This window comes from Podarcis gaigeae (assembly GCF_964106915.1).
Source record: "Podarcis gaigeae genome assembly, chromosome: 1".
Taxonomy (NCBI): Eukaryota; Metazoa; Chordata; class Lepidosauria; order Squamata; family Lacertidae; genus Podarcis; species Podarcis gaigeae.
The window spans coordinates 107508211-107522394 of record NC_139678.1 but is presented as its reverse complement, the minus strand read 5'-3'; the positions used below and the strand labels follow the sequence as shown (position 1 = coordinate 107522394).

The 14184-nt window shown below is 41.0% G+C and overlaps 1 protein-coding gene and 1 long non-coding RNA gene across 9 annotated transcripts in view; one reads left to right on the top strand and one right to left on the bottom strand.

Moving 5' to 3' along the window:
• The window catches only part of SLC4A10 (solute carrier family 4 member 10), a 162340-nt gene that overhangs the window by 71294 nt on the left and 76862 nt on the right, over positions 1–14184 (bottom strand). For all 8 annotated transcript variants that reach the window (XM_083705345.1, XM_083705349.1, XM_083705346.1 and 5 more), the window contains 2 exons: positions 9046–9184; positions 3948–4108 (listed from right to left, as the gene is read on the bottom strand). In XM_083705345.1, coding sequence (XP_083561471.1) covers positions 3948–4108; positions 9046–9184 — 300 coding nt within the window. The remainder of the gene's footprint in view (positions 1–3947; positions 4109–9045; positions 9185–14184) is intronic.
• On the top strand, positions 2676–10259 carry LOC310833950. The gene is made up of 3 exons (XR_014559013.1): positions 2676–2876; positions 8329–8380; positions 9962–10259. It is a non-coding gene; the product is annotated as an uncharacterized lncRNA (long non-coding RNA).

The window sequence follows — 14184 nt, the reverse complement described above, 5'->3', positions numbered from 1 at the left end:
AGCAGAAGTGGGGTCTGTCACCCTCCACACCATCTTTAAACCAGCTCTCTAATTAAATTAGTGTACTGTATTGTATTGTATTGTATTGTATTGTGGTTCATATATTGCCTAATTAAAGGGGAAACCCTCCAAACGGTCTATGTAAGAGTATAAAATATTAACTTAAAGATCAGTGATAAAAACACACCTTAAAAACAGCACACATAATCAAAATACCAAAATATAGGTAAGACCAACACTTGTAAAAGCAAACATACATAACACAGTTACATGAGCAGGCTTGCGTAAACAAAAAAGTTTTTAGCAAGCATCGGAAACAATATAGCAAAGCTGCCTGCTTTATATTAATAGGCAGGGAGTTCTAGAATACTTTTTTTCCTCAGAAGTAAAAAAAAAATAGTTGCTGATCCAAGGTTTAAAGGAGTGCCTTCATCACATGTAAAAGAGGACAGAGAAATTAAGTAACTATGGGAGAAAAACAGGAAAGTACGACATACATCCACTGCAAAATAATCTCAATATTTTTATCAGGATAATCCTGTGCAGGTTTAGGTAAAGGTAAAGGGACCCCTGACCATTAGGTCCAGTCGTGACCGACTCTGGGGTTGCGGCGCTCATCTCGCTTTATTGGCCAAGGGAGACGGCGTACAGCTTCCAGGTCATGTGGCCAGCATGACTAAGCTGCTTCTGGCGAACCAGAGCAGTGCACGGTAATGCCGTTTACCTTCCTACCAGAGCGGTACCTATTTATCTACTTGCACTTTGAGGTGCTTTCGAACTGCTAGGTTGACAGGAGCAGGGACCGAGCAACAGGAGCTCACCCCGTTGCAGGGATTCAAACCGCCGACCTTCTGATCGGCAAGCCCTAGACTGTGTGGTTTAACAGTGGTGTAGCGTGGGGGGTGCAGGGGGGGCCGGCCACACCGGGCGCAACATCTGGGGGTTAGGGTTAGGGGGCACAAATCCACGGGTTAGGGGGCGCAAATTACTTGCCTTCCCCTGTGTGCTGACAACCCACGCTACGCCACTGTGGTTTAACCCACAGCGCCACCCGCATCCACAGAAGTAAATCTGCTGAATTCAGCAGGGCTTGTTCCCAAGTTAATGTGCACAGAATTACAACTTGATAGCACAATTCTCCACATGTCTACTCAGAAGTGAGTCCCACTGAGATCTATGGGCCTTACTCCCAGATAAGTGGGTTTAGGGTTGTGGCTTAGCATCAGTGTAAACTGAGTGAGAACAAGCATCTTTAATAAAACAAAATAAAAAGATGTTTGGAACTTGAATGACTGCTCAATGGCACAAATAATCACAAAGGGCACTCTGAACATTAGAAATGTCAGGCAGATAGGACCTACTGAAAACCAACACACAATGCAGAATGTAACCTCAGCTATTTATGAAGCACTATGATGAGCGTATGTTCCTGACACAAATGACTGCTTCTTAATTTTCAGTTGTATTTTGGAAATTTGCATACTACTGTTCAGACAACAGACATTTAAAATGCAAAGGAACCAAGAACATTTATCAAAGTGACAGGAAAATGAATGAAGAAAACAGAGCAGCAAGGATTTTTTTTTAAAAAATAAAACCAGGATTGAAATATGAGCTCAAATAACCCTCCCTTACCTACTCAAAAGCAAGATCCACTGAGCTCTAATGGATTTAATTCCAGGTAAGTATGTATAAGATTGCAGCCTAAGGCTGCAAAAATCAAATGCATGTTATTTATTATATATAGGAATATGTGTGTTAATACATTTTTATTGTGGTCTACACACCTTTAAAATGATGTTTCTAGAATGTAGAAGGTTTAGCCAAGTTAAGGGAAACAGCAGCATTGTTATTTGACTGATACTGAGTGACAGTTGCCCAGCAGCCATCTAGAGAGGCCAGGACCCTGATATAGTCTGACTCACTCCTGCTGCTGGAAGATCTCTGAACTCAGCGCTAGCAATCATAACACTGAATCCTGAGTTGCATGCAGCAGCTTCCTGAATGCTTAAGCAATTACAGCATGGCTACAAATGATCAGGAGAAACACCTATGCCAGCAGCATCTTTGGAACTACCAAGGAACCAATGCCTCTGCATCCCCTTCAATCTCACCCCGTCAAACGCTAATTATTGAGCTGAATTGCTAAAATATCAAATCGCAGCGAGCGAGACACACAAGAACAGAATCCACAATGCCAAAGCACAGCCTGTACAGAAAAGAGCAGGGAAATGTTTGGGAGGAATTCATTGTTACGCCAATGTTTGGTGTTCTCCTGACCACCACCCCCAAATCAATTTCTGGGGAGTGAGGGGTGCAGCAGGGGAGGAGCAGAAGCTTTTCATTGACTCTTGCTCCTTCCTTGGCACCTGCCCTTTTGAGTTCCAGGGCCACATTCACTCATGAGTAACCTTCCAGGGGCCACATAACCATGTTAGAATTCCTGCTCCATGACTGAAGTCATGGGATTGTTGTCTTTCACATGACGGTATATGTTTTGACTCCACAAAGTGGGAAGTGACGGAGACAGGATGTTTGTGTTTTGGTGTTCCGTGAAGTGGGACTATTGTCCTTTGTTCTTTTTCTCTTTGCTGTCTGATGCTAGAGAGAGAGGCAGTGCTCCGTGTGTGTTTATATGTAAATAAAGTTGATTAGCCAAAATGCTGAGTTGCTGAGGTCTGTTGTGCTTGATGCACAAACTCTGCGGATCCCTAAGTGTGCCGGTGTCAGTTGGCATCGGTCGCTGTGATGTTTGGGCTGAATAAAGCTTTTGAAGCTCCCGAATGATTGACCAGGAGAGAGAGAACATGCCAGTCGGGCATGTGTATCTACCAGGGTCTTACTCGAGTGTAGGCTGAGCTCCTGACAAACCACTGGTGAGCAGAAACAGAGGGGGCAGAGTCACAGATGTGATGTTTACCTTTGCACAGCAGGCTGTATTCCAGCCACACACACAAAAGCTAGAGGTTCCTATACATACCCCTATTTATATCTCTGCCCAGGCAGGCAAGAGGCATTCTAACAGTTCTAAACAGGCATGCAGACAGAGGGAGGGGGGCATGTAGCAGGACTGGTGATGGGAGTTTTCTGGGGAGAAGGATAGCCACAGACTGAGAGCATGCCAGGAACACCGGTGCAATGAAGGGACAACTCATTCAGTTGGTTTTCAGCTGGGACTTGGCAGATCATTAGCCTCCTCTGACTAAGCAGCCACAAATCAGATTAAGCCACTGATCACCTACGCTACATTTTCTTCATCATATCATCATCATCATCAGGCTTGCCTAAGGCACTAATTGTGCAATCCTTACTATGTCTACTCCGAAGGAAATCCTACTGGGGCTTACTGTAATGTTAATGGGATTTGGGTTGCAGACTAACTCTTCACTATTTCCCCCCTTCACCCATTTTCTCACATTCACAAAACATAAAAACATAATCTATGAGCTACTTGTTTTGAACATTTTGATTTCCTTCCATTATCCCCCCAAAATATTTATTCCTACCAAGTCTTTAGAAATATCTTTACAACACACACACTTGCATTTAACATGATTAACTTTTGGGTCCTACTGAAACTTATACGAGAGGTAGTATTCAGCTACTCTTCTGAATTACAACCTCCACTCTGTTCTTCAAGAAAATGCTATCTTCCCTTTCCACAACAGCTACAGCCCTTCACCTTCCCTTTCCACAACTTGTACATCTCTGTGTCTCAGTGATGATACTGGAAAGACTGACATTAATGCCATGCTAAGTAGAAAACATCAGGGGGAAGAGAAATGCATGTTAGAATTTGGAATTTTATTTATTTGGAATATGAAATATATTACCACCCCATAGAGAAACATTGCATCTTATGCAGGGCAGTGTGATGGTGTTGTTTTATTTTGGGATGCAGAGAGTATTATACAATCTTTATATTGTTGTGTTAACTGCACACTTACCTGCAATTTCTTCTAAGGAATTTGCTCTCATGTCCAGCAACACAGTGCCATTGAGGATACAACTTCTCAGTTCAAACAAGCTGTGAAGCGATAACGTGGCAACGTATGGTTTACTCCACCTCTCTCCTCCATCTTCAACATCTTCTTCAAATTTCAACCACCTAAGCAAGCAAAAGAGCTTAGTCAGCTCCTTCTATTTGAGAACTGAAATGTCAGTCATGCAGAAGCAATAGAGAAGAAACACAAATAGTGAGATGATAGATGACAGATAGATAGATGATAGATATAGATAGATATAGATAGATGATAGATAGATAGATAGATAGATAGATAGATAGATAGATAGATAGATAGATAGATAGATAGATATAGATGATAGATAGATAGATGATAGATAGATAGATAGATAGATAGATAGATAGATAGATAGATAGATAGATATAGATATAGATAGATAGCAATTTCACAGCTCCGCTCTTTGGGTTGCATCCAACTACGTCCTGTTGTTTAATGGAAACCTCTTTGATTGAAAAGGAGGCTTCCACCAATGGAAGCAGGAGGCAATTTTTGCTACTTCCCACTTCAGCCTCCTACACAAAGAAACCCCCAAATCTGCTCCAAGAGGGTTGGAAGACCTTCCATAACAGCATGCAAAGTGGAGACGAAAACGAGGGAGGCGAAAATGGGAATTTTGTGATGATCACTTCCTTCTCAAAAACCTCTGCTTGATCCAAGAGCTTTTTCTGAATGGATACAGCCCCATAGCATGGTGTGTGAATAATGCCATGGTTTCTTAAATTTGATCACTGAAACTCAGCCCCCGTGACTTAACTATTGTCTGTTAACTACAAACAAGCCACACTGTTGTTGCTCCATAGGTAAAGGTAAAGGGACCCCTGACCATTAGATCCAGTCGTGACCAACTCTGGGGTCGCTTTATTGGCCGAGGGAGCCGGCGTACAGCTTCCAGGTCATGTGGCCAGCATGACCAACCTGCTTCTGGCGAAACAGAGCAACGCACAGAAACGCCGTTTACCTTCCCGCTGGAGTGGTACCTATTTATCTACTTGCACTCTGACGTGCTTTCAAACTGCTAGATTGACAGGAGCTGGGACTGAGCAATGGGAGCTCATCCCGTCGCGGGGATTCGAACTGCCGCCCTTCTGATCGGCAAGTCCTAGACTCTGTGGTTTAACCCACAGCGCCACCCACGCACCTTGGTTAATATTAACCATGACCCAGCATTATGTGCAAACCTGGCTTTTTATCTCACCTCTTGGCCCAATCTGATCTATGAGTTTAATAATACTGGATACCTACCATATGGGGAGTTGGTTATGAGAATGACCAAGATGTCATGTTTGAAATGCTTATGTGGGGGAAAGCTTATATAATTGCTAGGCATAGTTTCTTAACGTGGTTTCATATTTCATTCTGCTTGGGACACACACATACAATACCAAATTCTGAACGTGTATATTAATAGATGAATGTAATCTTGCCCTGTGAAGGGATAAAAAACATTTGGGTAGCCATCAAGTCATCTGCCCAGTCCTTCTATCCTCAACCCCACACATACAGACATTTCTGGAGTGTCCATGGGACAAGACAATGGAAAAGTGGTTCCCACGAAGATGAGTTAAGTTGGGATCAGGTCAACCCCCTGCCCCAAGCTTGAACCCTGGAGATAATGATCAGTTTCCCTCACTTCAATGCTATCCCTGTGTTTCTATGAAACTAGTGAAAAGGATCCTCTGCTTAAGATCTCCACAAAAGGATCCTCTGCTTAAGATCTCCACAATAAAAGGGAAATGGATGGATTCAGAATGAATCTTTGGGTATCCATTTGCTGCGAATTCAAAGCATCTTCCTGCCTGCTTTATAGGACTGAGAAATCAAAGGGTTGGATATATTGGGGGGGGGGGGGCAAGCACCTGTTAATTATGACAGAGCAACTTGTTTCTATATTAGGGGGAGTCAAGTATTTAAAAAACGCTGCTTTGTCTTTGATAATAACGTGTTGGAAATGTGGGAAGTAGATCAAAGAGGACATCCATGAAAAGTCAAACGTTCCCCAACAATCTTTGCAGCTTTATAAAACCTCCTTCTTTAATTTAAATCTTTGTTTATAGAACGGATCGATATCTTCCAGCAGTTAATCATCACCGGAGACCAAGCTCCCCATCCTATTTTATTTAGAAAGCTCTTGAAGTTATTAAGCGCTGTTCAAAAGTAATTAAGAAAAACACACAGGGAGCTGTCGGGAGGCTTAGCACCTAAAAATCACAGACATAGAAGAGAGAGAAAAGAAGGAATTTAGGAAAGAGGGCAAGGAGCCATGAAATATGACACCTGAAGCAAAGACTGAGTGTAGGAACCCAAGTCTTCTTCAAGTTGTCTCTCCCCACTCTACCATGTCATCATTATGAAACAACATATTCTCAGTGTGTTGTATTCAACACGGCACTAAGGCTAATGTTCCATCACCAAGAGGATTTCTCCTTATACAACAGAACATTTCCCCCCTTTCCTTCCCTTGCTCACCCACTAAATCTGTTCTGGGGGATCCCCCAACTCTTTGGAAAAGTTCTGAGGGCAGCATGGAGCAAGAAGGGGAAATTCTATTGCACTAGCTGCAATCCTTGCATGCATGCAACTATTTAATATAGTCTTCCATGTTCTTGTAAATTTGAAATGCTTGATGACTGATAACGTGCACTAGATGAATACCAGACTGGGTAGCCGAGCTTCAAATCTCTTTATTGGCTATGAAGCCCAAAAGGTAATCCCAAACAAGTTAGTATGTATCAACATTTGTTTCCCAACTAAAATAAGCATATTGTCCTTCCCAGGGCCAACATATTAAGAATATGCTGAGCTTTGCAAATTTAACCAGTAGTGTATTTTTAAAAAATGTATAATTTCCTAACACTCAGCTATATCACTTTTGCAGAGAACTAAATCATTATATTCAGCAAAGCAACTGAGTCTTTATCCACTTGTGGAGTAACACGCTCAATATCTTCTGTGTTTACTTTCATTATATCTGTTGACTTCCCAGAGGAACTGAACTCCCACCAGTTCACCCACACTCTCCATCATCCTTCTGAGTAACAGAACAGCCAAGATCTTGGCAAATCTTACACACGCCACTAAAAAGCTACAATAGCAAGAATTGGCTAGAACATTTGGTTGGATCGTTAGTCTTCATTTGATGGGTCGGGGCCCACACCCTGACCTAAGTTGAGTCACACAAATGGCCTGCATTTTGCTTAGGATTTCCCCCCCTTTTTAAGAACAAACACAGAGACATTTAGAAAGGAAGCAGATGGGTGGAAATGACAGGGTTCCTGTGCCTTTAAAGGCCACCCAGTTGAGAAAACGGCACAAATGAAAACTGCAACAGAGAGAAAAGAGGGACACATAGGATTTAACAAAAAACACCCTGAAAGGTGAACTATGTTGCAGGCCGAGGTTAAAGGTCAGGTAAGGTCAAAGTCTACTGCGTTAAGACTGCATCAGGCAATAGTTATTTATTGACATTGGTGATATCTATGCCCTGCCATTTCTGCAAAGAACTGAGAGGTAGTGTAGGCTGGGCAGTGCTGGATTTACATATAAGCTAAACAAGCTATAGCTTATGGCCCCAATCTCTTGGGGACCCCTAAAAAAATTAAAGGGGGGAAAAACTGGATGTACATTTCCAAAATATAAGATAAGTTCAACAATTACTTTGATAAATTACATATTTTGTTATGTGCAAATGGCTTTAGATACCTATTATGTCCATAAATTACCATATAGCATATATTTAACACAAAAAACAGCAACAATTTGTTGTTGACAAAGGACAGCTGGACATATAAAGGGCCCCAGTACCTTCAGTAGCTTAGGCCCTGAGGCTGGGAGATTGCAACTTGCCTAAAGGGAGCTTGCAAGCTCCATGGCTGAGCCAAGGCTTCTCACATGTAAGTTCTGCATTGTCCTGGCACTCTGCTATGCAAAATCCATTTACTATGATATGAAATGGTGAGCCATTTTCATTCAGAGGAACACGGCATTCCCAGGTAGGGATGAGCATTCCGAAAACATATCTGCAATGCCACGCTTGTTAAGCACTACTTGAAATTGTGGCACTGGTTGGATTTGTCTCTGGTCTTCCACAAAACAAAACATCCATTTCATTGGAAGAGAATATGGCTGTTCATCTTATTTTGGAACTTTAATTAAATATTTGTCTACCTCCTATGAGTGAGCTCTAGGGCAAATCTAACATGAAGTCTGACAGAAATAAAGTTGATTTGAGGGTTTTCTTGTCCCTAATAGCTGCATTAACTTTCTCCTGAAACATTTATTTATTGCTGTATATTTGTTTCTCCAGTCTTCTACTAGGAACCCAGAGCAAGAATTTGAATGCACAACAACCCTTTGAGGTAGGTTAGGCTGAAAAATATGTAAGCAGAACAACATGGTGAGAATGCCTTTATTAAGCTGGGGTAAGGAATGCCTCAGTATCCATTCCCCAGAGTTATCGGTAGATCAATGCCTGCTTTACTAGAACTGTGTTAGATTTAGGATTTACCCCCAAAAGCCTATTATTTCAGGATTAGTGCTGTATAAAGCATTATGCAACGCCTCCTCATTACAGTAAACAGTAACCATTCACTATGTTGCATTATCTAATCGGGGAAAAGTAAGTTCAGCGAAAAGACACACAGGCAACATAGCTACATCTTGAACTTTGCTATTATGCTGAATCTCAATTTAAACCCAGTTTGCAATCAAATGGACTGCATTCTGCTTTATTCTGGAGAGGACTCTGAAATAGCTATAACATTTTCAGCAGAGAAATAAAGATCCTAGCTTACTGCATTTATCTTATTTATTTTTGCCCGTGACATTATCTCTCCCCTCCCCCCCAAAAAAAAACCATGATCTGACCTAAAAAAATTGTTGTCAACATCTGGCTCTGAGGAAATGCATGTGAAGTAGCAATACTCAGTATATATTCAACATGTTTGACTTAAACCTAATTAATAGGCATTTTGGCCTTCTCTGTGTCCTTGTACATCAAATGCTAAACCAAAAGGGAACTCACCTGGCTGTCTCCCTCCACTCAGCATCTTCTCCTTCACGCCAGCAAAGTTCATCGAGCTCTGTGAAGAGGTCGTGAGGGATGTGTTCCTCGTCATCATCTTCTGTTCCGAGAATAAACTGTACCCGCTGGGAAGGGGTGTCTAGAGGGAAAAAACGAGGGTGGGGATAGGAAGAGACCAGGGAAGTCAAACTGAAGTATTTCCAAAAAGGCAAAGCCACACTACAGTGATTCCATGGAGCATTACTTACATAAATACCTTTTAAGCAATTAAGCACCAGTGTTATTGGTTACAGCTGCATCCTTTTGTGTTGAACAAGTGAATGAGCAGGGTGTAGTAAGGCTATGCAGCTGTCTGTCATCCATATAATTAACTTCTACAGGCAGGTATTACAGCCTGTAATAAAATAATCACAACTTGGCAACTCAGTCATGCTTTAAATGTGTGTTCTGGAAAAAAACACGGACCATGTTGTCACCGGTTAAGCTTTCCAGTTTAGCAAATTCCTTCTTAACAACAAATAAACATGTATAAAATTGATCCGACACATACTCCCCCTCTGCTTGGTTATATGTCCTAGAGATGTAGGTACTGCTTAAGTTTATTCTCTTGCCCTGCTAAAATGAAGACAAAATATCTGCAACTGAACTGAAAGCATTTTTATTCTCGCCTCCATCTACCTCCTTTCTTGGGTTGCCTTTCCTTTTCGATTTTAAACTCCTATGGGCAGAAGCTTCCTGCGAATCTGAAAAAATTCCCTGCATACTTGGTGACATTAGAAAAATAAACTCGTGAAAACTAGGCTGATAAATACGTGTCTTTCTCAATACGACAAGAAGTCATTGGTTTGAATCAGTTTCACTGGTGTAAAACGGTTTGTCTATTCGACTCTCTTAATTTCATCCATTTTCATTTTAGAAATGAATGGAAATTCAAAGAAACGAGTTCCAGAGGATAATCCATTCATGAACTTTGGCAAGTCTGCTCTTTGAAAGGGCAATAGGACACCTGAAAGTTTCAGGCACATTGGACAGGTCTCCCAATGAAAACAGTCAGAAGCTTGTGGATTTATAGATTTGATAAACTGCCTCTACAACATAGACCCCTTTTCCCGATCTGTCTGAAATCTGGCAGGTCTGGTGCCTCGATGAAGTGGCAGCCCCTCTTAAAATGTAATAACAATGGGATAAAAATCAGACAGCAGAAGACTGAATGGATTTCCCATGCAAGGGAGTCAAAGAAATAAGCTATTCTAAATCAGTATCGAACAGAATGTAATTATAATGAACAAATAACAAAATGAATTAAACTTTTTAAAAGACAAAGGAATGGGGTGACTAAATGATTCCCCCCTCTCTTGCATATACCCTGCTGAATATATTTCGCAGAAGACAGTGATTAAATAAACCCCTTTTAGTGCTGGTATTTTAAGAAATATTTGAAATGTTGCGTTGTATTAGGGAAACATCATGGCTGCATTGTGCATTGGTTATATATATATATAAAAATACATTCAAGCAATCATTATAGTGCTTCCTACTTTCACTTATTCAGCTAATGCGAGGGTTTAAAAAATATTGTCATTATGCATCAAAAAGACAAATCTATTTTATCATCATACTTTACTTTGCATTTCTGGAGAGCAGAGAAGGATGGCTGATGTTTCTGACACTCTGCACCAAAGGTGAGAGAATAACTAGGAATATTTCTTGAGTGCACACAGAAGCCGTGTAGTCATTCAAAGGGGGGCAAAAAGTATGAGCAGGCAGGATTATTCGTGCTAATGTAATGATTTAGCACTGGATTCAGGGAACGCTAACTCCTCAGCTAACCATGAGATGCCTCACTCAGTTCACAGAGTTTGGTGTGCCTACAGGCCGTGTCAAGCTTTCCACATACATTAGGGACAGGACAGGGAGCAAGCGGCTAGTCAAGGACACAGAAAACTCATGACAATAATGATAAATTGCTTGATGGACACATTTCCTCTGGGGGGCATGACTGTAAATTCAACTGCAAACAGATAAACCTCATCTGCAGTCAGTGTTGTTCATGAGTAGACAGAAGTCACTGTTTTATTCCATAAATAGAATTTCACGGTACTTCACAAAATTGGAGTAAGCATTGGAAATGAATGACTTAAAGAGACTGGGCATATAAAATGGAGGTCTGAGGCCTTTTAATTTTTTTATCCGTCTCCATAGTGTCTACTTCCCATTTTTTCACTGATGCTCCCACAAATAAGCAGGCCCCCTGCATCAGTTTAAATAAACTTCCAGACAGGTAGCAGCAAGAACTAAAAACAACGGCAATGTTGTAGTAAGAGTGATGGTGGCAATTACAGTGGTACTTCGGGTGACAAATGCTTCGGGTTACAAACTCCGCTAACCCAGAAGTAGTACCTCGGGTTAAGAATTTTATCTCAGGATGAGAACAGAAATCGCGCGCCGGCGGCAGCGGGAGTCCCCATGAGTGAAAGCGCACTTCAGGATAAGAACGGTTTCGGGTTAAGAACGGACCTCCAGAACGAATTAAGTTCGTAACCCGAGGTACCACTGTATGTTAATGTTTAACTGTATGCAGTGCTTTTTTTTCTTTAAAAAAATGTTTAGGGGTACTCTCATTTTGACTCAAGAAAATCACCATTTCATAGTTCAAATTGGGACAAATAAACGGTAAATGGTAAAAACAGTAAATGGGCAAAAGGACAAAGATTCACAAAATGTTTAGAGGTATGCATACCCCTGTGTGTCCCCCAGAAAAAGCACTGACTATATGAAAAACACCCACTGTGGCCATCTACAAAGCCGTGTGGGTGTCACAAACTTCCTAGCACTGGGATACCAACTAACTTCTGTAGCAGACATAAAAAGAGGCCACAAATGATAGAACCTCTTGAATCCAGTCAAAATTAATGACAAAGACTCACCCCTAATGGCCGCCCACGTTGAATTGTGCACATTACTCCAAAGGGAGAATGGCAGGAAAGTAAACAAGGCAGAGAACCTTAGCAAGAGCATGCAAACCCTTATGAATGATTTCCTAGGAAATGTGCTTTCTGAACAGAGGAAATTCCGTCCTCAGAGACACCATGAGATAGCACATCAAACACAGGATATGTAAGTCCCACAGTTTATTTTACCTTGAACAGTCATGTCTGTGGTTAAAAAACTTGCAGAATATTTTTGAACAAAAATTTCAATAAAATATGAATATAGGATCATGTAATTAAATGACAGGAATATGATAGCATTTGATGTTGTTCTCTCCCTTCATTGAAAAGTAGGGTCCGTGCTATTCAAGTTTAGGAAGTCTATTTTTCTCTCCACTCTCTCAAGCATGCAGTTTAATAACTTTTCTGTGCCTGACATTTATATGAGGAAGAGAGGCCAGCGGCCAGTTTTTCAAGTTGTCTTCTAAATGCATAACCACCAGTTCTAAAAATCTCAAAAACTGTAATCCACAGGTCTAGATAACTCATACTTTCTCTCTGACCTTGTAGCATTTGGGGCAATGCCACAATTTCTCAACTGACATCAAAATATGCATTTACCCATAGTGTGCAGCACAATGCATATTTACTTAAATGCATCAGTATGTGCTCAAATCCATCAGCAAATTAATGCATTAGTTAAGCATCCCAATCCAGATCTGGTTGCAATGGATATAAGCAACGGCTGTGTGTTTGTTTATTCTCCTAGATGGTGTCTCATCCAATTTGGCCTTGAATCCCACTTGAGTTTGCAAGGGATGATAACATATTTTAATGTGACTATGGAAACAGAATATTTGAAACAGCCTTCCCCCTCCTCCGCCCAGAAGGTACAAGGACAGGTGGATCATTCCAGAACACAGAATGCAGATGACCACAAAGGCCAATTCACACAAAAACAGCATTATATAACCTGGCTCATGGTTGCTCCAACCCTGCCCCACATCTATCTATCCTTCCCCTCTAACTGCAGCTCTCCTATCAATGAAGATCTTTATTTGTGAGAGAGCTGCATAGGATTAATCGTGCACCCAGAGAAGGACCTAGAACAGGGTCTTGTTATCTGGTAGTGTATTTATTTAAACTATTTACAATCACCCTTTCTGGACCCACCCACCCAAGGCGGTAGACCACCATATAGCAGTACAATGCCATATGATATAACATGACGTAACATTCTTAATAAATGCTTTTTAAAATACAAAAACAAAACCCCAGTGCGTTAAAATATAAAGCAGCATAAAACCACAAATCTTCTCTGCCACCAATGCACTCTCATCTACATTACAATCTGAAAAGCTTGAAGTTTTAACCATCACACTCAGTCAGCTAAGGTTCTGGGAAAAGCAGAGATGTTTCAGGGGAATTTTGCAGTGTTTGAAAAATAGTGGCTGAGAGCCTACCTTTAAAACCCAGCCAATCGCTGCATTCTGCAGGGGAAAGCATCTTGCAGATTTCACCTTATTCTGGAGGTCCATTCCTTAACATACAGGGGTCAAACCTTGAGTGTGGTGCCAGCCAAATCTTTGCAACGCCCTCCCCATTACTCATTAGACCAATGTCTCATCTCTATTGCTCTTTCGGTGGCTTATTGAAGACTTTCCTCCTTCAACAAGCCTTTTAAGCTGGGACCTTTATCCCAGCCTGTATCTGCACTGGAGATAAATAAATTGTTTTTACATATTAAATTGTTTTTTATATATGGAATTGAGATATTTTATGAGAAGTAATTCATAAATAGAATCAAAATTTTAAAAAATGCTAGCTTTCGATTGTTGCTTTTATCCGATAGCAGTTTTGCGTGTGATTATCATTCTCCTTGCTTTGAGTTTTGTAAGCCATCTTGAAATAACTGATAGAAAGTGGTATATAAATGTTTTAAATAAATAAAATGTGCAGTCATCACAAGGCAGTGGGGAGATCAGCAACTACTCAGAGATCATCTATAGTTTGTTTAAAAATAGGTTGTTCCAAATAATAACATAGTAGCTCTGAGAAAAGTTTGTAAGCCCCTTGTTGACGCTGATTTTCCATATTTTTCTAAACTCCATGACTGCATTTAAACAGTGCAAGTGTTTATGCTCAGAATACAAATGGCCCATTCTAGCTCCCTGATTGGATGAGGGGCATTCCGGGAGCATGCCATGAG